Raw genomic sequence first — 24,453 nt, forward strand, 5'->3', positions numbered from 1 at the left:
TAGAGATGTCAGAGCCCTGGTGACTATGGCCTCTGAGGCTCCTTCCATCCCACTAACATCACGAATCTCATTTTGAAGCCAGTCCCTTCCACTAGCATCTGACTCTGGTAAAGACTGGAAAGCACTTCTGAAAGATTCCAGTGCTTTCCATACACACGTGCACTCTCTGGGAAGGCAAATGTTATCCTATCAGGGACACAGTGAAGGTGTCACTCAGAAGGTTGAGCTTCTGGGAGCCCCTGTAGCACTGATATCCCACACTTGGTGCCAAAGGCTTTCTGGCTTTTCATTGTTATTTAGCTGGATTTAGCATTCAGTCCAGGTTTCCACTGGCCAACCTAGCCTGCCATTTTGTGGCCAGTCTCCTGAGCTGTTACACTACCTGCAGAAGTTCACTTAACCATATTATAATTTGAAATTAGAAATTTGGCCTTATCCAAGAATGATGCTCTTCCCTCCTTGGTCTGAAATCTCTAAAATCTGTATCAACAACTATTCCTATGTGATTTTTGATGATCCAACTCCATGAATTCCTGCAGTTTCCTCTAAGTATTAGCTCTTTTCTTTTCTTTTTATTTATGTATTTTAACCTCCAAATTGTGTTGTGCTTATATCCTGGCTATCCGTGAGCGATGAGAGCTGAGTTATGGGGCAGTTTTCTTCCTCATAAAAGTAGGGTGCAGTGGAGAGCATAATAAAGATTTTTAGAAGTTGGCTTTCTCCCAACTCCTCTGTTTCGGCATCATTTTCACTGTCTCACTTAAGGCCCTGTCTTTCACATGAGCCACCCAGGAAAGATGTAAATTCCATTAGCATTAACATTCAGCAGTCAGCAAAACACTGAAATCTTAACATTTGGCTCACCAAAATGCATGGCACAGTCATAGAAAGGCCCTAAGTTTTGTGCTGTCTTTGGACATAAACATTTGATGTTGGAGCTGGGCTTTTTCTTATTATCTAATAGTGTCGGAAGTTACCCCACACCTTGGTTTTAATGTTTCTCATTTCCTTTTAATTGGGATTCTTCCGCATCTTTACCACCAGTGAGAAAATATCCCAGGCGATTGCAAGCAGTAACTGAAGTCGGGGACTATGGGTGACTTGCTCTTTCTCATCCTGTAACTTGGTTGACATTTCCTTTCCCTTCATCTGAACCCAGTGATCAGGGGTACATCGCCCTCATTTCCCCCCTCGGTCTCTCCACCACAGCCCTGTCTAATACTAAACTGCTAAGTCAGTTAAGGTTTTTTGTTTAAAAACAGAAGTCAACTCAACCAAATTAAGCAACAACAACAAAAACCCAAAGCATTAATTGGGAAGCATCAAGCTAGGGAAGCTGGCAGAATCAAAAGCTGATGTGGACTACTAGCCCTGGGGCAGAACAAGCCCTATCCTGGTGGCTCTGGGGCTCTCTAGAGAAGCCTCTGCTCCTTTCTTGGTATCACAGTCCTGAGAATCTGGTCTGGCACAGTGCAGCTCAGGTGTGACTGTGCCCACATCAGTCAGCCCTGGCTGGAAAGAGAAGGAGTAACACATAGGGCAAACATACCAGCTTGTGTCTACTGTCAGAATAATAGGATCATGGGATGAGGAAGGCCTTTTTAAGCAAAACACAAGATTCAGAATCCACAGTGGAATAGATTGAAGGATAGTAAATATATTAAAATATTAAATGTTCCTATGAAAAATGATGTCATAAAATGGCCAACTGTTAGAAACGGTTTGCTGCAGGTAGAGAATTTTTCATAATACATAAAGAGCTTCTATAAACCTGTGAGAAAAAAGTAAACAGTGCAGTAGAAAAGTTAATAGTTCATAGAAAGAAACCAAATGGTCTATAAACATATGAAAAGCTCAACTACATATAGTAGTCAAGGAAATCCAGATTAAAACTAACCATTATTTTGGGCCTGTTAGATTTGAAAATTTAAGAAGATTGATGAAGTATGGGCAAAGGTATTGGGATACAGATACGCTTATGCACGGGTAGAACGAGTTTAAATTGGGATAGCAGTGGAGGATGATTTGGCAATATCAATCAAATTTTAAATGTTTATACTATCTGACCTAACTTCTGGGACTCTAACAGAAAACCAAATATGTATTTGTACGAGGTTGTTCATTACAGCATTATTTATAGTAGCAAAGAAAATAAAATGAAAGGCAAATATCTGTCAAATAGCAGAATGGCTAAATTATTTCTTGCATCTATTATGAAATTCTAGGAGTGTCTGGCTGGCTCACTTAGTAGGGCATGCGACTCTTGATCTCAGTGTCATGAGTTTAGGCCCCATATTGGGTGTGGAGCTTACTTAAAATAAAGATTTAAAAAAGAGGGGCACCTGGGTGACTCAGTCAGTTGAGTGTCCGACTCTTCTCAGCTCAGGTCACGATCTCAGGGTCATGAGTTCAAGCCCTGCATCGGATTCCACGCGGACAGCATTGAGCCTGCTTGGGATTCTCTCTCTCTCCTCTCTCAGCTCCTCCCCTGCTCACACGAGTGGATGCATACTCCCCCCCGACCCAAAAGAAATAAACTTTTTAAAAAATAAATAAAATTAAAAATAATAAAAAATGTCTTGACCTAGATTTCTAAGTCATTGTTATGGGAGAAAACACATTGCAGAGGACTATACATGGTATAATCCCATTTTTAAAAAATACTTCTTACTTTTTAAAGGTTTTATCTTTTTTTTTAAGTAGGCTTCACACCCAGCATGGAGCCCAATGTGGGCTTGAACTCATGATCCTGAGATCAAGACTTGAGCTGAGATCAAGAGTCCGATGCCTTACCGACTGAGCCACCAAGGCATCCCCTAAAGATTTTATTTTTTAAAATAATCTCTACACCCAAGATCTCTACACTCATGACCCCAAGATCAAGAGTTACATGTTCTACTGACTGAGACAGCCATTTGCCCCCAAAAATACTTTTTAAAGTCTGGAAAAATACTGTGAGCTATGAGCAATGGTTAACTACAAGGAGGGTAGAATATAGGAGAGACATGATAGGGAACTTTCACTTTTTACTGAATTATTTGACTTTTTTTATAAGCATATTCTTTTCATAACATTTTAAAAAGTAGAGTTTTTTAACATGGTAAATGAAACTAATGGAGCTTAGCTTTAGCATAATATCCACTGTACTTTAATGGATATATAACATGTGGAATAAAAGTTGATGTCCCAGCTTGAACTGTGCCCAGGAGTCTTGTGATCCAGTCTCTTTGGAAAGGAATATCACCAAATGGGAAGTTGTTGTGGAGAAAAATTGGACCATGGAGGTGAACAGCTGAAGGGATAATAAGCATAGGACATGACAGCTGTTTTCAGATATTTGAGGCTAAAAGGAGAGTGTGTAGCATTTCTATGAAACCCAACAATGGTTGAAAGTTCTAGGCGATGGCCTTCGTCCTAGAGGTATAAGCTGGACGTTTTAAATTGACCAACATTTGTCTTAGAAGCATTGAATTTATCTAAAAGAAACACTCTGAAAAGCCACTTATTTAGGTCCCTAAAGCATGTTCAAGGCTTAAAAGAAAAAGACAAAATTTAGTTAGCTTCTGAGAGGAAAAGTGACAGAGAAGAGAGAGAAGAGTGGAGACAGTGAGATGGTCTGGATCTGCCATGTCACATTGCAAGCAGGATGTGACACCCTCCCTGCTCCAACTCAGAACTCTACATCCTTATAGAGACAGCTTAACTCTTGGACTTCCAAGTGGAGAAGCATGTGTGTGTGATCTGGCAACAGAACTGTGTGGCATCTGAGTAAGAGGAAGGCAGAATAGCCTGTACATTGACCGAGTTGTCTCTAAATAAATGAATCAGAGTCAGAAACCTATAGGCATAGACAGGAAATGTGTCAGGGGCTTTGGAATTCAGAGGCCAGGGAATTGGGGGTTTGGGGTGTCCGAGGGACAGAGAAGGCTCCAGCTGACCTCTGAGTTTTCCACTAGTCAGTGCAAGGTAAATACAAAAGAAATGTGTGTCTGGGTGTTGGGTCCTCCTAACCAGAACTGTTGCAATGAGATGAACTGCCTTAAAAGGAAGTAGATACCCTATCGTGTCAGAGTCCTTAGGCACTGATGACTCTTGCTTGGGTGAGAGTGTTTGCAAGGGGATCCAGATTTAGAAGAGAATGAGACCCAGCAACCATCTGGAGATCTTAGGCAGCACAGTGAGGCAAGAAAAAAAATGAAAGGCATTAAGGATTAGAGAAGAAGAAACAAAATATGCGTTTTTGCAGAAGAGAATAATTGTCCTTGGAGAAATCCAAATACCCATCAGCTAAATTATTAGAATTAATAAGTTATTTTAGCAAGGTTGATAGATACAAAAACAGCATAAAAAATTAATGAATTTCTACACATAAGCCACAATCAGAAAATCAAATAATTTTTAAAATATGTCATTTACAGTAGCATCCAAAAGGAATAAATTTAACAAAATTTTACAGAATCTTTGGAGAAAATTATAAAAATGTTTGAAGGCATTAAAGAAAAAGCCTAAACAGTGAAGAGTTAAGATCAGTGAATTAGAAGGCTCAATATTGTAAAGATGTCAATTCTCCCCAGACTGATATATAGATTCAATGCAATTCCCATAAAAATCCCAACAGGTTTTTTGTGGAACTTGACAAGCTGATTCTAAAATTTATATGGAGGAGAAAAGATTCAAGAATAGCCAAGACATTCCTGAAGAAGAAGAACAAGGTGAGGAGACCTGCCTTACCAGATATAAAGAGTTATTACAAAATTAATTAAGACAGTTTTGTATTGGCACTGGGATAGACGGATTGACCACTGGAACAAAATAGAGAGCCCCAAAGCAGATTCATGTATGAGTGGAAACTTATTTATGGCAGAAATACCATGGCAGTTTAAAGGATGGTCTTTACAATGAGTAGTGCTGGGACAATTGAGTAACCCTTTGGAATAAATGAAGTTGAATTCTTGTTTCATACCAAGGTGTAGACACTGTAATTTAAAAGACAAAAACAATGAAACATAGAGATAGTAATGGAGGGAAGTATACTTATGAACTCACAGTGAAAAAGGATTTAAGATTTAAAATGTTGATAAAGGGAAACATTGATAAACTTGACTACATTAAAATGCAGAACTTCTGTCCATAAATAGATACGACAAAGAAAACGAAAGCGCAGGCCACAACTTTGTAAAATATGTTTGTAACACTTGTACTGACAAAGGATGCGTATCTAGAATATATAAAGAACTCCCACAAATAAATAAGAAAATAAGTAAGCAATCCAGTCGAAAAGTAGGGGAAACACTTGGAGGGAATCCTGTTGACCAGGAAACTATGGAAAGATGGTGAACCTCATTAATAATCACGGAAATGTAAATTAAACCTACATTTGCTATATTTAAAGTCTGACAGCAAATGTTGGTGAAGATACAGAAAAACTAAAACACTTCACGTTGCTTTTGGGAGTGTAAATTGGTACAACTATCTCGAAAAACAGTTTGGCCTTATCTGGTAAGATTAAAGATGCTCATACCTGAAACTCTTGCACATGTGCACGAGGAAACACATACAAATTAGTGCTCAGAGCAGGATTGTTAACTGTAAACAACCCAAATATTCATCAGTAGTAGAATGGATAAATAAATGGTGTGGTCTCAAAATGGAGTGCTACAAAGTAGTTGAAGTGAATGAACTTTGGCTACCTGGAGCAACCTGAGTGAATCTTCAGAATATAATGTTGGGCAAGAGAAAAGGTCACCCCTTGATTATGATTCCATTTTTATTAAAAAAAAAAAAAAGACTGAACAAAAAAATATAAAATGTTCAGAGATACAGAATGTGTGGGATACAAATAAAGTAAGGTGATGGTAAACACAAAATTCTGCGTTTACTTGTGGGAGGAAAAGGAAAAGGATATGAAGAGGAAGGGCCCAAAGAGAACTTCTAAGTTAAATTGTGTGATGGAGGGGCGCCTGGGTGGCTCAGTCGGTTAAGCATCTGACTCTTGGTTTCGACTCAGGTCATGATCTCAGGGTTTGTGAGTTCAAGCCCAACATCAGGCTGTGGGCTGATAGTGAGGAGCCTTCTTGGGATTCTCTCTCTGCTCCTCCCCTGCTTGCTCTCTTTCTCTCTCTCGGAAATAAATAAATAGACTTATATTGTGCAATGGATATCCTTTTTTATAAATATAAAAGTTGAAAACTTTTTTTTTTTTTTTTTTTAACTTGACATTTAAAAAAAATGATTTCATTCATAGCCTGGCTTCCAGAAAGAGCTTAAGCAAGGGATGACATGGTCTTTGATGCCACCTAGTGTTTCTAGAGATTTTAACATCTGGTAGCCTTCTGGTTCAGATGCTTGTGCCTCTGTGAACTAGGTTTTTCAGAGTAGAAACTGAAAGTATAGAGTTCCCCGCCCGCCCCCCACCTTGTTTTCACCCCTGCCCTGGATTCTTCAGCGTGACTCTTTGCATGTAGCACCAAGTTCTCTGGGTCAGGCCCTTTCTTTTCTCTTGCCAAACAATGGTGCCTGTTTCTCCCTAACTTTCCTTTTAGGGGTCTCAGCCTTGCTGGAGACCTAGTTTTCCTGCATCGTCACTATGGGAAGCTGGGAATGCTGATTGGACTATAAGGTGTGGTCATTGTCCTAACTGACCCCTGAGGCCTATTTTCAAGAGTCTTGCTGTCACTACTTGTGCTCTACATCATTTTAGACAAGGGGTGTATGGAAAAATAATGTCTCTGGCTTGTCATGAGGACTTGTATCTCATCCTGCCCTGTAGCAGGGTGGAAACCTATGGACATCTAGCCTGTCTGGAAGAAGAGAAGGCAAACCGGGGGTGAACTGGGAAATTCCAGTCTTCAGTCAGGTCTCTGTTCCATGTGCAAGAGTCCAGCCCAGGAAACTCCCTTTTCCCCTTTAGGTATTGGCAGCGCAGGGTCTAAGGAAATGCCTCTCTCCATAAAATGACATGCAGAACCTGCAGGGCTTTAACTCTGAAAGGAAATTCTCATGAGCGAGTGAAGGCAGGTGGACTATGAGACCCTGACTCCTGTTAGGGTCTCCCACTTTAGTTTCTCCTACCGTGATCTTGCTTGTTCCTGGGAAGTGTATTTGTTCTCTTCTTAAAGCTTTTGCATCTGTCTGGAAAAATTTGTTGCGTTTAGGCTGGCATTTCTTTTATTTAATGATACACTTCTTTGATATTCAAAGCTAGAAACCTGAGAGCCATCCTTTATTCCTGTCTCTCTCTTCCCAACCCACCTTCCCATCTCTAATTCTAACTCCAGAATATGTGTCAGATGCATCTTTCCTTGTACCATCATCCTTCATGCTCCCATTCTTGCCTTCCCACTGGTCCCTTTTCCACATAGCAGCCAGAGCGATTCTTTAGCATGTAAGTTGGAGTACAGTTGAAAAGCCTTACATGGTTTTCTCATACACTGAAAATAAAATTCAAACCCTCTGTTCAAGGACCTACATGGAATTGTACATACTATCCTTGCCAAGCTTCTCCCCTCCACTTCCTCTTGCCATCCTCACCAACCACATTCCACGTTGTCTACCGAATACCCTCACTAACCTTTCATTCGCCTCACACAGCCAGGCCTTCTCCTGCCTCTGGGTCATCACAGATGCTGGTCTCTGTGCCTAGAATACTACTTTCCACACTTCTCCTTCCTCATCGAGACCTACCCTTAATCTAAATTTGGGTATTTCTTAGGCTTTCTGATACTTTCTGTAGTAACATTCTGTTCTTTCATTGTACTTATCATGGTATGTAATTTATATTTATTTGTTTTATTTGTTTAATGTCTTTCACAAGTTTGTACTGTCCTTGAGAACAAGGACTGTGTATATGACTGATTCACCACTGTTGGCTCTGTATTTATCCCAGCACCTAATAGGTACATAACGTATATCTGTCAACAAAAATAAATGAAAAGTAGTACATGAACCATGATTTACTTAACTGTTCCCCTACTGTTGAAAACTGAGGTTGTTTTCAGTTTTGGGTCGTTCCAAACAATGATAAAGTAAATAATTTGAGCAAAGATTTTTATTTCCTCAGGCTAGATTCTCAGAAGTAGAGTTGCTACGTCAAGAGTATGGATACTTTTAAGGCTCATAAAACATATTTCCAAATCATTTGTCAGAAAGGTTATCTAGGTTGGAATTTGAAACTTTCTTTTTTTGCTTTCTGAATTTTGAATATATGGAGCATGTAAGAAGAAAGCAATTCAATTAATAAAACTTAGCTTCCCACTCCTGTAAAACTAATTTATTGAATGCTTATTCTGTGCCAGACATGAGATTATGGTATTTACTCCTCATGTGGCAGATATCATTAGCCCAGTTGTACAGATGAGGAAATGTCCTAGAAAGTTTAACAGATTTTCTCAAGTTCATACAATCCAGACTATCTCATGTCAAACCATTTATTTCTACCCACACACTTCCCAGTGCTAAAATGGTGCAGATTCAGTGTCACTTAACCCAAATCCTCTGCTTCCTAACTGCTGTGTCCATGTGAATGCTCTCCCACCCATCTGCTTGTCCTTGCTTTCTTGCCACGTGGTACGGGAGACGGGGCTGCCATACCCTTCAGGTCCCTAGAGAGGGCTTAACTCAGCTGACCATCCAGACCCCTCCTGTGTGGTTCACTCTGAGATGCTTCTCATCTTTACATGTTGGTTAACATGGGGATAAATGGCCCATCCCTTCAGTTCTGTCCCCATTCCTGTTTACAGGGGTGGCCCATTTTGACCCAGCATTGTAACAGATCCCTAACCACTCAGTAATCATATAAAGAGCATGCTGCACTTTTAGTAACAGAAAGGGTATCCTGCCCCCTGGGGATTCTTGGTGTTAAACTCTAAGGAGCTTGCAGGCTATATTTAGAGGAGAGGTGCACTCTCTGTGTTAGGCTGCAAGTATTCCCTGGGCCCATCTTTTTCCCCCAAGTAAGGGTACAACTTGCTGTCAGGTTGGGGGATAGTGCAGCATTTGGCATGTTTGGTATTTATCCCTGTTAGTAACTTCCTGTAATTTCTCTTAACCTTTCAGGCTCTCCCTGCTTGTCCTATCCAAGCCACCTGTGAAGCTGCCTCCAAGGAGGAAAACAAGGAAAAAAATCGATACGTCAACATCTTGCCTTGTGAGTGTTCGTAGAGTTTCCTGGCGTGTAATCTGAAACTGCATCTCTAGCCAGATTTTTTGAGGATGGAAAGAATCTCGTGGTTGATCATAGGAGAGCTGGTAATAAGAGTAGGGTCAAACCTTTGGGCTGGGAGAGCCTTTGTGGACCCCAGAGTGACCCCAGGTGCTCATCAAGTTCAATGAGGAGCTTGCCCATAGGCCTCAAGTTTCTGGGTCAAGAGGAGCAATTTCACCAGGACCAGATAGGAAGTATGTGGTTGTTACAGGTTTTTGTAGTGCTTATCGCAATGAAATCCTAATACAGAGTTCTCTTCATTAACCCCTTCCCAGAGTTAGTCATTGCTAGTCAGTTGATTTATAACCTAACAGACATTTGTCTAGGCCAGTGGTCTCCAAAATGGGGTGTGTATAATCCAGTGGGATGGGAGAGCAAAATGTTGAACTGTGCTTTGTTTTTATAATTGCCTTTTCAAAAAATATCCTTTAAAAACATTTCTGGTGTATTTTTGGGTACATACTATAATAGAGATCACTATACTAGGCCTTTATAGATACTGAAGTTTTCTTATTAATATATGAATATATGCATATTACATAATTTTTTTAAATGTAATTGGTATCCTGGTTACATTGTTCTGACTTTCTTCTTTTAATGGTGTATATTGGCAGTTCATCTGTCAAGAAACAGAAGCATTCACTTTCCTTTTTATCAGCTGCTTACTGTTGCATGTTGTGAATATATCTTAATTTATTTAACTAGTCCCTGAATTATAGCTGAGATGTGTCCAAATTTTTGCTGTTATAAACAGTGCTGCGTTGACATCTTAATACATGTGTGTCTCTGTGCACATAGGCACAGATATCTCAACCGGCATGGTTGTATCGTTAACTGAAACGTTAAATTTTTTTTCTAGATGATCATTCTAGAGTCCATCTGACACCAGTTGAAGGAGTTCCAGATTCTGATTACATCAATGCTTCATTCATCAATGTAAGGAACTTGAGCTTTTCTCATTATTACCTTGAATGACCATTGGCTACCATCTACTGGCTCCTTCCCAGCTGCACATTAGAAGGAGTATTTGTGATTGCAAGTTTTCCCTAAGGAGTCTAATTTTTTTAAGAAACTGAAAAATTCTTTTTTTTTTTTTAATTTAACTTGTTTTATTTATTTATTTGTTTGTTTGTTTGTTTGTTTATTTATTTATTTAAATTTACATCCAAATTAGTTAGCATATAGTGCAACAATGATTTCAGGAGTAGATTCCTTAGTGCCCCTTACCCATTTAGCCCATCCCTCCTCCCACAACTCCTCCAGTACCCTGTTTGTTCTCCAGATTTATGAGTCTCTTCTGTTTTGTCCCCCTCCCTGTTTTTATATTATTTTTGTTTCCCTTCCCTTAAAGTCCTCATATGAGTGAAGTCATATGGTTTTTGTCTTTCTCTAATTTCACTTAGCATAATACCCTCCAGTTCCATGCACATAGTTGCAAATGGCAAGATTTCATTCTTTTGATTGCCGAGTAATACTCCATTGTATATATACATACCACATCTTCTTTATCCATTCATCCATCCATGGACATTTGGGCTCGTTCCATACTTTGGCTATGTCGATAGTGCTGCTATAAACACGGGGGTGCATGTGTCCCTTCAAAACAGCACTCCTGTATCCCTTGGATAAATACCTAGTAGTGCAATTGCTGGCTCGTAGGGTAGTTCTATTTTTAGTTTTTTGAGGAACCTCCATACTGTTTTCCAGAGTGGCTGCACCAGCTTGCATTCCCACGAAAAATTCTTTTTAAAGACCAGGTAGTTTCATGTGTATTCTTATGTTTACCCTGTCATCATTCCCAGAGATTTCCCATGCAGAAATCTGAATCTAAATGTGTACTTTTCTATAAGAGTCGGTGAATCCTTTATTGAACTTATTCAGATGACTAAGAACAAAAGCAGGTCTTGTTATCTTTAGTAAAAGTATGGGAGAACAGGGCAGGAATATCTGACACCAGGTAAGTCTGGTTAGCTGTGAGGGAAGAGCTGAAACTGGGAGGGGATTTTTTAGTGGCGATTTAGAGAATGTTTACAGAAATGGTTTAAGAGACTTGAGTACATTTTGTGGGCTGTGAGGAACCAGTAAAGAAAGTTTGAGAAAGAGAGAGGGAAAGTGACCGCAAGCTAGCAAGAGCAAACCTGACTACCGAAGCAGGATGTGTGAAGAGAACAGTGATAGAATTTGCACACCACAGTTCACAGCAGCATTAATCACAGTACCCAAAAGGTGGGAGCAACCCAAGTGTCCATCAGTGGATGAATAGATAAGTACAATGTATATACATACAGTGGAGTATTATTCAGTCTCAAAAAAAGGAGGAAATTCTGACACATTACAATTCTGAAGACATTATACTGAGTGAAAGAAGCTGGCCACAAAAGGACAAATATTTTCTGATTCCACTTACACAAGGTACCTGCAGTAGTCAAATTCATAGAGACAGAATGTAGAGTGGTGGTTGCCACTGGCTGAGGTGAGAGGGGAATGGGGAATTGTTTAATGAGTAGAGAGTTTCAGTTGAGGAAGACGAAAAAGTTCTGGAGGTGGATGGTGGTAATAGTTGCCCAGCAGTGAAAATAAACTTAATACCACAGAACCATACACTTAAAAATGGCTAAAATGGGGGGCGTCCGGGTGGCTCACTTGGTTAAGCCGACTTCGGCTCAGGTCATGATCTCACAGCTCATGAGTTCGAGCCCTGCATTAGGCTCTGTGCTGACAGCTCAGAACCTGGAGTCTGCTTCTCATTCTGTGTCTCCCTCTTTCTTTGCCCCTCCCCTGCCCACGTTCTATCTCTGTCTCTCTCGCTCAAAAATAAATATAAAAAAATTTTTTTAAAGAATACTGATGGAGAGATTAGCATTGAACATGAGAAACGGCATTTGTTCCCCTGAGATTGATGGTAAAGGAGAATATTGAATAGATAGAGATGGTTTGTAGATGTGGGTATTTAAGTTTACTTATTTATTTTGAGAGAGAGAGAGCATGCGAGCAGGGTTGAGGCAGAGAGAGAGGGAGAGAGAGAGTCCCAAGCAGGCTCTGCATTGTCAGCACAGAGCCCAATGTGGGGCTCAAAGTCATGAACCATGAGATCATGACTCAGCCAAAATCAGGAGTCAGATGCTTAACCGACTGAGCCACTAGGTGCCCCACATCTGTTTTCTAAGAAGTCAAGTGCTGGTTATCTGGTGGAAAAAAGGGGATTGGACTGTGACATTAGGGTAATGAAAGTTTTAGAGTAGCTTCTGAGATCAGTAAGAAAGAATACTGAAAAGAAAAAAAAAAGGGCATGTGTAGCTGCACTGAGGGGCCAAGATGGAAACCATTGATGTGTACGGCCTCAGTTGTGTGATTTTTCTCTAGCTGTACCCTAGGATTGGTAATATGCAGAGAAGTTGTGGTATTCAGACAAAGGGGCTGCTTCAAGTAGTCAGCCATGTGCTAGAGGTTCAGTAGAGAAACGGAGTAACATTTGGAATGAACTGCACTAGGGAAAGGTGGTGGGGTCAAGGAACTCTAGGTCTTGAGAAGGTGAAAGAACAATCTTGGGATAAGACAAGGAGAAAGATGGAGGAACAAGAGATTACCCAACAAATAGGCTATTGGGTGAACTTCAGAAATGGAGCAGTCCAGACATGTTCACTGGAGTAGATTTGCTGACATTCTCGTATGTTTTTAACACGATGGTCATGTGTTTATAGTTGGAAGGAAGGGCAGCCTAGAAGAGACATGATGGATGCCGCTAGATAAGGAAAATAAAGAAAGGCTAGTGATCAGCTGGGATTCCCAGGCTTCTTTCAAGGATTGTGATGAAGGGGATGGGAGGAGCAGCTTGACTGTTACACAGAAGAATATAGCAATATATTGCTATAGAATGTATCCATGTGTAGATAAAAGAATACTCAACTAAAAGTGGTCTAGATGGAAACATGTATTTATCTCATATAATCTGAAGACAGTTGTAGGCCAGTTCTAGCGTTGGCTGAGTCCGTGACTTTCTTAAGAAGCACCCAGATGCTTCCATCTTTCTACTTGCTTACCTTCTTCCTGTCCACATTATCTTTGTGGTCACAAGATGGCTGCAGCAGCTCCAAGCATTCCTTATAAATACAACAAACAGCATAGATGGGGAACATTTCTGCATATGCTTTACCCTTTTTAGGGAATGTGACCTTTTCCGGAAGCTTCTGCAGCACCATGCTCTTCAGGGTCAGCAGGCCAGGGTTGGATCACATGCTTATACCTGTCTCTAGTCACTAGATAGGGCATTGAGAATTACCATGATTTACCCTTCTGACGCTGGGAGTGGTCACCTTACAAGCCAGTGGAAAGTAAATATCCAAACAAAATCATGGTTCTGATGGCAAGGAAGAAAGGGAAGAGTGGCTTTTTTAGTTGGTAACCAGCATTGTGTATCACCGTAATCAATTTGCCTCCTCCCTGCCTTGAGGGTGAAGACAGTCAAAAATTAGTTGGATGTTAAGGACATTCACTTTCGAATGTCCCCTTTCTGAGAGCTTTCTACTTTTCTTCCTTTCTGGTCTTATACTCTAATAAACTTTTGCCTGCTGCTCAAAAAAAAAAAAAGTTGGATGTTAAAGATGGTAAACAGTAAGATGGGTTTATTCATGGTGGTGGTGAGTAAGGGTCTAGGAGGAAACAAGACCATTCCTTTGACTATGCTTAGTTGGAGCTCACGTTGGGGCATCCTATAATGCTTTGATGGTTACTGAAGAGTTATTAACAGGTGAGATGAAAGTTTAGATGAAGAGAGTTAAATTTCGGACCCTTATGATCTCAGTGAAAGTAGAAAGGCAGGAAAAAGCTTAAGGTTAACTATGAGTAAGGGTCAGGGATTAAAGAAGATTTAGGTCCACGGGTTTTTTTGAGCACCTGCTTTGTGCGGAGCACCGTGTGGGTAGGCTTAAAGGTTACAGAGATAACATTTGGTCCCTGTTATGACACACAGACCATTTCCTTTAGTGAGCAATGTGTATGAAGCTAGTATTGCCAAGTTCTGTGGGGCTTAGTAGAGAACCATTCAGACAACTTGGTGATCCAGTAGAGCTAAATATTGAAGGGTAACTCTGAGATCAAGAGAAGAAAGATGGGCAGAAACTTCAAAGCAAGAGGAGAAGCATGAGCAAAGTCAGAGACTGGAAACTGCAATCTTAGATTATAAGGTATAAGATGGGAAATTTAAAAAAAGAAAAAAAAAAGATAGGAAATCATGGGGGAATTGGTAGGGACTGCGTCTTAGAAGGCACTGAATATTAGATGTGTCCACTGGGGTTCTTAGTTGCAGATAACAGAGTCCACTTTTTATCTACCCTCATAGTCAAGAAAGGGTTTATTATAAGATACTGACTGGGTAGCTCACAAAATCTGTGGGAGAGCCAGTGAATCAAGCTAAGGTGCTGTCAGCAAGGAACAGAGCAGCTGTAGATGAGCCCAGCTATCCCATGTGACTTGAAAACCTCTGCACAGGTGCTACAGAACTGGATGCTTCTGCTGCCATACTTGGCCAAAGACCCTCTAGCACAGTCACCTTCTCACATTGCTTATTTACTTCTGCCCCGGATTTGGTATGGGAGCATCTGCTAGTAACAAACTAGATCTTACACAGAACTGAGCTGCAAGGGAGTCTGGGGAATATAGCTTTTCATTTCTCAGCCTCTATAGTAAGAAAGTCCAGCTACAAGGAGGTGGGACTGGGTGCTGAGTGAGCCATCTTGCAGTATCTGCAAATTTTCAGTACAGCTAAAGGTTTTGATTAATTCTCTAGGCAGTGAGGTTTAAAGGCGTCAAAGACAAGGAGTGACATGGCCACATTTGTTTATTGATCATTTAGGTTTACCATGTGCAACATGGATTTAGGAGGGACCAATTGGATAGTAGCAGGGTACAGATAATGAGGGCCTATGGAAGGGTTGGAGAGGAAGCAACAAAGTAAAAACTTTAAAGGTAGAATCTAGCACTTGGTGATTAATTGTATATGTGAGAGACTATAGGGTGATACTCCGTAGGGCGTATATGGAGTATAGGGTGGTCCACATGGGTGTATCCACCAGACAGTTGGTCATATTGATCTGGAGTTCAGAGGAGATATTCCAAAGCCATGGCCTTGGAAGTCATTAGTGAAAGAAAAGTGGGGCCTGGGCCCCCCCAGCCTCTGCCAGGCACACTGAGCAAGAGGGGCTCATGAGTGACACAGAGGGAGACCAGGAGAGAAGAGTATCTCAGAAGGAAAAGGATAAAGAAAGCATTGAGGAAGCATCAGGTTGTCAGCAGGGTTAGAAATCACTGGGAAATAAAGAGCAGATATGCTTTGGACTTGGAGTATAGGGGCAAACAGTGTCCTTTGCTGAAACAAATAGAGGACATTTATTGTGGGCTGTCAGTTATTCACACTTAACCAAACTTTTTCCCTCTATTGAAGAATAGTTTATACAACAAAAATGTAAATATTTAAAGTGTAGAATTCAGAATTGCAGTGATAACAGTTCTGCTGTCATCAGCATTATAAAAATATTTGGGGGGTGGGGGGACTGGGTGGCTCAGTCGGTTGAGCATCCGACTTTGGCTCAGGTCATGATCTCGCAGTCTGTGAGTTCCAGCCCCGCGTTGGGCTCTGTGCTCAGAGCTCAGAGTGTGGAGCCTGCTTTGGATTCTGTGTCTCCCTCTCTCTCTGCCCCTCCCCCACTCATTCTCTCTCTCTCTCTCTCTCTCTCTCTCTCTCTCTCTCTCTCAAAAATAAACATTAAAAAAAGCCCATTTTTTTAAGCCTGTTTATTGAGAGAGAGAGCATGAGCAGGGGAGGGGCAATGAGAGAGGGAGAGAGAGAGAGAATCCCAAGTAGGCTCTGCACTGCCAGCATGGAGCCCGGTGCAGGGCTTGAACTCATGAACCGCAAGATCATTACCTGAGCGGAAATCAAGAGTCAGGCGCTGAACCAGCTGAGCCACCCAGGCGCCCCTAAAAACATTTTTAACAATTTTATTGAGATGTAATTCACATACCATAATTTTCACCCATTAAAGTGTACAATTTAGTGGTTTTTAGTATATTCACAGATGTGTGTAATCATCACTATCCAACTTCAGAATGTTTTCATAACCTCAAAGAAACTTTCACCCCCTGGCTATTGCCTCTTATAGAACATTTTGCCTCAATAAGAGCTTTATTGTTTGGAGCACCTGGGTCGCTCAGTTAAGCATCCGACTCTTGACCTCAGCTCAGGTCTTGATCTCAAGGTCATGAGTTCAGGCCCCATGTTGGGCTGTGCACTGGGCGTGAAGCCTGCTTAAAAAAAAGAAAAAAGAACTTTATTGTTTATTTACAGTTAACCCCCATTTCCACCCCTGGCAACCCTTTAACAAGCCCTTTTCACAGAGAGCTATGAAATGTGGGTCTTGAAGAGACATGGTTCCCAGAACCATAGAGTGGTGGCAGCAAGCAGGGGGGAGTGAGACCTAAGGTTCAGAAAGCACAAAGGTCTGAAAGCAAACCTGACATTGGTCACAGGAGGTGATGAAACCGACAGTGACACAGTTGACAAGTGGGTTTTCAACCTGGAGTCTTACCTTAGATGTCTAAGAGTATATAGGGTCTTTAGAAGTGTTTATTTTTAACTCATAGGAATGTAGCTACTGGAGCGAGCTAGGTTTTGAATTTCAGAATTCTAAGATGTCTCAGAAACCAGGCAGTCACATTTTATCTTTCCCTTGATCATAACACAAGGAAAAGCAGTAGTTTTGCCTCATTCTAAGTTACACCTTATTGGTTAAGCAGTGCTGCCATATCACAATATCAGCATGCTTTCGTAGGGGACATATGGCATACTCTTGGTTGGGACAGGAAGCACTTTGTGGCTGGGCCCTCCAACAGTGCTTTTTAACTATTCATGGCCCACATGCTCCTGTGAGAATTTAGCAGTACCTTCTTGTGGAGCAGGGATATGACATGGCTTAACATACTCTAAGAGCTTCTCAGCCAGTTAAGGCTTTCTCAGTTTTCATCTTCCAATGACTAAAAACATTTGCAGAAACGTGAATTCCCCTTCTCAATAAAAACTTTACCAAGCTCATTACTGACTCTAAACACGTCTAGTTCTGGGCCTAAAGCTTTCTACTGTGCTAGGAAGGAACTCTGCCCTGCTCTGGTTTGAACTAGAATAGGACGTGGCTTCTCAGACTCGGGCCCCCTCCTTTTTTCTGCTACTGCCTTGCACACTTGTATTCCACACCGTTTTCTTGGTGTGAAATGGTGTCCCATCTTTGAAGCCGCCTCCTTCCTCACTGCCCACTTTATGTCTGTCTTTGAGCAGCAGAGGGTGATTTACAATCCTTAAATCAGATGATTTTCACTTACCTAGGACTTCGCAAGTGAACACTACATTAAACAAGAGGTTGAAAAGATACATAACTAAAACAAAGACTGAAAAAGAAAGTTACTGCCAGCTGTTAGTTTTTCAGAGGCTCCTTTTCTGTTACATGGCATTCCCAGGCCCCTTTGCTTCTTGTCTCCTACTGCCTGTCATGGAGAACCCCATTGTCTAACACTGGGAACTATTCCACATACCCACAGGCTATTCCCCAAAAGTTTTTATACCTGGGTAAAGCATTATCAAAGAAATAACCCCTTAAAAGAGAAGAACCCCTTTTCCTTCCTCATGAGGGTCCAGCTTCATCCCTGGAACCACCGCACATGCTTCTGCCTTAGAGAGGTCCTGTCCATTAACATTAACACTAAGACCTAGATTGTTAGCTGCTGAGAAAGCATCAGAAACAGTCTAGCTGCTGGTCTGTGGTGAACCGCGGACGCGGGTCTCTGTTCCACGGGATGGGGTTTGTTAAAGTTGTCAAGAATAAGGCTTACTTCAAGAGATAACCAGGTGAAATTTAGAAGAAAACGAGAGGGTAAAACTGATTACTATGCCCGGAAACGCTTGGTAATTCAGGATAAAAATAAGTACAACACACCTAAATACAGAATAATAGTTCATGTAACCAACAGAGATCTCATTTGTCAGATTGTTTATGCCCATATAGAAGGAGACATGATAGTTTATACAGCTTATGCTCATGAACTCCCCAAGTGTGGTGTGAAGGTTGGCCTGACAAGTTATGCTGCAGCATATTGTACTGGCCTGCTGCTGGCCTGCAGGCTTCTCCATAGGTTTGGCATGGATAAGATCTATAAAGGCCAAGTAGAAGTGACTGGAGATGAATACAATGTGGAAAGCATTGAGATCAACCCGGTGCCTTCACCTGCTGTTTGGATGCAGGGCTAAGAAAGAAGTTAAAAAGAAGAGGTGGAACCATCCCCAAATGTCTGTTGCCCAGCAGAAAGATGGGGTAGCTCAGAAGAAGGCAAGCTTCCTTAGAAGCTGAGGAGTGGGCTGCTGAGAGCTAATAAACCAAACCACAGTTTTCTATGAAGATTTTTCAGATAAAGACAATAATACACTTATTCATCAAAAAAAAAAAAAAAAAAAGTCTAGCCTACGAGTTGGTATTTGGATGTTCTTACATCAGTGTTCATTAATAATTCCCTTTGAGAAGACTACCTAGACCATGTGATCTTTGTAATCTTTGATTCCTGATACCCAAAGCTAATCCTTTGGAAATTTCTAGAATGGAAAGCTTGTTAGTGGCCTGGACCTTTTCACAAGAGAGGCTTTGTTAACTGGTTGGGAGTCTGGAGAATTTCATTCCTATCCATTCTTGATTCTCACTTTCTTTTTCTCCCTCCCTCCTCTCTTACCCCACCCTCAGGGCTACCAAGAAAAGAACAAATTCATTGCTGCACAAGGTAAAGTAAATGACAATTTTTTACTTTCAGGCTTAACCATGAGCTCATTAGTGGGCTTGGACTTTTTCTTCCAAATGCTAAATAGATTAATCAGAATGCTGTAACTTTTCTGTAATTACTGTCACCTGAAAGAAATGTAGTCTGCCTTGCACATTTATAATTAAGGGCCTTCATCTTGATGACTGAGTATCCAGGGGTCCTGTAAAAGTAGTCCTTTTTTGTATGTGCATAAAAAGGACTGGAAAAGGCTACACACACACACACACACACACACACACACCACAGTCTGATGAGGTCCTCTGTTTGGGGGCCCTATGGGAACCTTAGGTTCAGGCCAGGCAGCTAAGAGTTTGAATTTGAATTCGGTGTCCGGAGAGGATTGGACACCTCACAGGGTCCAGGCTGGCTCATCTCCTCCCCCAGTTGTTCAGCCTGAGCTCATCTATTATTCACAGAAAAGCGGTCTAGGAACCCTCAGAGCAGGGACCCAGTGCCATTGCCTTGTACGTGCTCTGCACACGTTTCCATAGTCCAGAGTTTTAACACATGTCTTCCACCTTTGGGATCCTAGCAAAAATATCTCGATGTTTGCAGCACTAAAAAATAATGGATGTTATTGGTGGTCCATTAAAGTCCATTGTTTTAGTCATTCAGCAAATGTTTTTTGACTCTCTGTTATGTGTCAGGCACTGCCCTAGGTGATGGGGATATGTAAAGGGATAAAACAGGATATGGTTCATGCCTTTTTGGGGCCCTTAGTTGGTAGAGGACAGTTTACACCAAAATTAACAAGTTCCGATAAGTAGCTATACTGATGCAAAAGCGACTAGCCACATGTGGCTATTTAAAATTAAAATTTTAATTAACTGAAATTGAATAAAATTTAAAACTCAGTTTCTTATACATACTAGTCACATTTTAAGGCCTAATAGCTACATGTGGCTAGAGACTAACATACTAGTACAGATATGAAACATTTCATCATTGCAGAAAATTCTATTGGATGAGTACCATGGTAGAGATAAAACAGATAGAGAGGTAAAATAAGGTGGTTAGGAAAAACCTTATATCCTTCTTGCCCTTGCAGTCTCCCACTAGGGCCTGGCCATTGCCTAACCAGGCCCTGCTTTCTCTCACCCTCTGTAGCCACCCATCAGGTCAGGTCTACCCTCTGAAGCCCAACTCAACTGCCCCCTACTCAGTGATCATTTTAGCACGAACAGCTATGTGCAGTCTCTTCCTCTCTCTATTTGCCACGGGGCCTTGTTGATGCTATTGTTGAACAATATTCAATATATTTATTGAATTAAGGTCACCTATGATTTTCTGATGCACCTTTTCTCAGACTCCCATCCTCTTGAACCCCTCCCCAATACTTCACACTCCTTGAAATTCTCCCCTGTTATTCCCTGACATTCAGTTCTTGATTTTTCTCACTTTTCTAAATATCCCTTCTCTGGCTTTTCTTCATTCTGCCTCTTAGATATAGTTTCTCCCCAAATCTGTGGATGACTACTTTCTTGCAGCTCCATTCTTATCTTTCATGGCACCGTTTCTCTCAGGTCTGCCTCTCCGTCCGCTCTTCCTTAGTCTTCCTCCCAAGTTTTTCTATCTGACCTTGCATAATGCTTCAGATCCCCAGGTTTCTCTGTTTGACCCCTTCTTTTCTTCTCTTCTGTATTCTCTTTGAGAGACCTCATCTCATACCTACCTGTTTGACTGGCTACTGCCTCTCTTGAGCTTCTGAGCCACATTTTCAAACTAATTTTCTACCCCTTCACCTGGATACCTCCACATACCCATCCACATCAAAAACTAAAATATGCCTTGGGGCGCCTGGCCGGTTCAGTTGGTGGGACATGTGACTCTTGATCTTGGAGTTGCAGGTTTGAGCCCCACATTGGGTGTAGAGATTACTTAAAATCTAAAAAAAAAAAAAAAGAAACTCACTAAAATATACCTCTCCTTCAGCCCCCAAACTGCTTTTTCTCCTGTATTCTCTGGCTGTCACCATGACTGGAATGCAGCCCATCTAATCAACCAAGCCAGATTTGGGATCATCCAAATCTCCTACCCGTTCCTTTCTCTGAATATGAGTGGTCCTCTTATTTCTTTCTCCAAAATCTGTCTTCTCTGTCACACTGTCTTACTCCTGTCATCTCTTCTAGCTGTGTTGTCATAGCCTACTGATTGGCCCTCCAGGCCCAGCCTTGCTTCTTGGGTTCCTTCCACGAAAATGGCCTTTCTTGATGCAAAACTTTTGTTAGAACTCCTGAAAATCCTTTAACGATTTTCCATTATCTATAGAACAAGCCTGCCTTAGTCTGACCTCTACCCCTTTAGATTCTGATACCTTACCTGTCTTTCAAGCTGTATCTTCTGCCACTCCGTGTACCCTCCACAATCACCTTATTGAACTCCTTATAATTCCTGGACATTTCATGCTCTTTCTTGCTGCTATCCCCTGCGCTTCTGCCTGGAGCACCTCTTCTCCCTATGTCCCCTTTCTAAACTCCAATCCACCTGATCCACCTGAGCCTAACATATGGCTCAGATGTCACCACCTCCAGGAGATTTTTCCTGACCTTGCCAGGCAGTGGCAAGGCCTCTGTGCATCTTTTTGGCATGTGTCCACTTCTGCCATTATTTGTTTTTCTTCTTGTTACTATTTTTTTTTTAACCAAAGGGAATATAAAGTTTAAGAAAGTCAAAAAGGTATTGCAAGGCATATAAAAACAAAATGTCCCCCCCCCTTTCCTCTTCCTTTCACTCTAATTCAGCCATTTTTATCTGTTGGTGACTTCTTAGGATAGATAATTTATTTAATCCTCTTACAGATTACCTCACACTCAGACAGACATGCATACACAAATCCTTTTTCCCCATCCTCCCAATAGAGTTAAATCACAATTTGGGGTTAAGACAATATTTATTATTTACATCATTATTACTGTGCTAGTATTATTTACAGCTAAAGTACATAGTATTCAATGATGTTCCCCCCAGACTCTCCACTAGAAGTATGTATTTTCTCTCAGTACCTTCAGATACATGAGGTTTAATTCTTTTTAAATTTAATATTTTAATCTTGGGATCCTCCTAGAACTTTTTTCAGTTGCCCTCTAGCCTCAGAGCTCCCATCTTGAGCCTTCTCTTCACCAATACCCAGGGAATTCCATTAGCCTCTATCCTATGTTAGCTCCCATTTCCTTCTCTTTGTTTGCGCCCTCATTTTTGTGAAGAAATCTTTCAGGGGCTTTCCCAGAAAGGCTGGACTGCGGTAAATTTTAAATTCTAGCCTGAGCAAATCAACCTGTCCTCTCTGTGGCTAACGACACCCACCTTAGAACATGATAGGAAGGAGTAAATGAGATGCAAAGCACTTAGCTCACTGTCTGGTCAGTAACACAGATATTTAGCAAGCAGTCATGATTTCTAATCCTCATTTATAATACCCTTGGGAGACATTATTTATGTTCCCTTTACATTTTGACAACATCCCACCTCCCACTTCACTCCCTAGTGAGGTACCTGGCACATACAGAGTGGATGGGAAATGTTCAGTTAGTAGGTGGGTGGATGGATTGATGGATTGGATATTTAGCTGGGGACACATGGGCACAGGCTTCCAAAAGTCAGGAATGAATGTTCCCAATTTCCCAGCAGATTTCTTCCCCTTGGTGTGTGTTCTCCTCATCTTTGCTATTGGCTACTTTAGGACCAAAAGAAGAAACAGTGAATGATTTCTGGAGGATGATCTGGGAACAAAACACAGCCACCATTGTCATGGTGACCAACCTGAAGGAGAGAAAGGAGGTGAGTGGAGACATTAGATAGACCAGCATGACTAGCAGAGGAACTCCTCTGTGTTTGAGCCTGGGCTGTCTACCCTTTGTGATTCTTGTGCCAGTCATCGATCAGACAAAGCCCAGGCCACTGTGCTTACCAGACTTTCCTATGGCCTGGAAGTCTCAGATGAACTTCAGGGGTGTGCCTAGGGCATGTTGCCTATGTCTGATAGTCAGACAACTCACCCTGGTTTCAAAACAACCTGAAGGAAAGGTTGGGCCATTTGCCAAGAAAAGCTACAGAGGAGCTTTTTTCCCCCGTGGCTTCTCCAATCCCTCGTTCCCCTGGTTTCCTGCACCTTCTCTGAGTCAACAGAGGAAACTGTATGAACTGAGACCCTGTGGGGTGCAAGGGAATCAGAGGCCCTGGTCTGATCATGCACTCAACTTTCTGACTGATCCTTTTCCTTTTGTGTCTGTGGCTGCCAAGTCCATGCCTGGCTAGGCCCTTCACTGCGCCATGGCTAAAACCAGTCCTGAGTTCTAGATCAAGCCCCAGAGAATAACCCCCATTCATGACAGTCTTTTCCTAGAATGGCCCTTAAATTACCTTGATCCCCACTCTGAGGTGTTGAGTGTGTTAATCAGCAGTTGCACAGTGCTTAGGAGGGTTGGTACTAGGGCTGGGCTGTATAGGTTTGTTTCCTCCAACCTGACCTCTGACTCTCAGAAGCTGTTCAAGGTCCAGGCACCAGAGAAGGCATCACTCTGCCTTGGTTACCCCCTTAGCAGGTTGCTGGCTCCAGGGAATCAGGCAGGCCTGTCCCTAGACCATGACCTGGCATAGTGGAAGGGCACATTTTGTAGGTAAAGTAGCTTTTGATTTGCCCTGAACTGAGGGAACAGGGGTGGGAAAGAGCAAGAAGTATAGGGCTGGGGCTATGTATAATTTAAGAGATAGTGCTAAACAGGATGGAAGCTGAGGGACTTGAAAAAAGAAGTTAAGTAAGTCTGCAGCTGACAGAGGTGAGAGAAGAGGCCTTCTCTGGGAACTTCTGTCTGGGCTTTTGTGCTCCTTTCCTTCAGGTCCTTCACATCTGCTGGGGGCAGGAGGTCTGAGGTCATCAGGTGATGTGTGTCTGTTCCTTTCCAGTGTAAGTGTGCCCAGTACTGGCCAGACCAAGGCTGCTGGACCTATGGGAATATCCGAGTGTCAGTAGAGGATGTGACCGTCCTGGTGGACTACACAGTGCGAAAGTTCTGCATTCAGCAGGTACGGCCTCCTTCCTCCTTTCTCCTCTCGTATTTAGGATCTGCTGACCACTAAGAGAGTGGAACAAACTGGGTCATCCCCCCTCTTATCCAGGGTGGTCAGGAATCACTGAGTGTGAGGTATGTTTGGACTCTGAGATTAGAGATCTGGGCTCCCAAGGAACTTTGTCAAAGCTAAGGGAGGAGCATTTTCATGACTGGGAGAAAAAAAAGTATTATTGAGATGGAGTTTGATCATCATCGAGATGATGTATGTGCATCAGGAGGTGGTATAATCTTCTGGGGACTTGACCCACCTTCTCCTTTCTTACTCCAAAGTCTCCTGACATCAAGGATATGGTGGGCCCTCCTCTTGGTCCTCCAGAGTGACCCTGGAGG

The 24,453-nt window shown here is 41.8% G+C and overlaps 1 protein-coding gene across 7 annotated transcripts in view; it reads left to right on the forward strand.

Annotated features, from left to right (window-relative positions):
* PTPRA (protein tyrosine phosphatase receptor type A) overlaps positions 1 to 24,453 on the forward strand; it is a 159,059-nt gene that overhangs the window by 114,489 nt on the left and 20,117 nt on the right. For 6 of the 7 annotated variants that reach the window (XM_049650052.1, XM_049650046.1, XM_049650048.1 and 3 more), the window contains 5 exons: positions 9,055 to 9,145; positions 10,062 to 10,138; positions 18,979 to 19,015; positions 22,734 to 22,831; positions 23,957 to 24,076. In XM_049650052.1, the coding sequence (XP_049506009.1) occupies positions 9,055 to 9,145; positions 10,062 to 10,138; positions 18,979 to 19,015; positions 22,734 to 22,831; positions 23,957 to 24,076 (423 nt within the window). Of the gene's footprint in view, positions 1 to 4,618; positions 4,713 to 9,054; positions 9,146 to 10,061; positions 10,139 to 18,978; positions 19,016 to 22,733; positions 22,832 to 23,956; positions 24,077 to 24,453 lie in introns of all 7 variants that reach the window. The other variant, XM_049650053.1, reaches the window with a different exon arrangement.

The sequence above is a fragment of the Panthera uncia genome, assembly GCF_023721935.1.
Source record: "Panthera uncia isolate 11264 chromosome A3 unlocalized genomic scaffold, Puncia_PCG_1.0 HiC_scaffold_11, whole genome shotgun sequence".
NCBI classification, from domain to species: domain Eukaryota; kingdom Metazoa; phylum Chordata; class Mammalia; order Carnivora; family Felidae; genus Panthera; species Panthera uncia.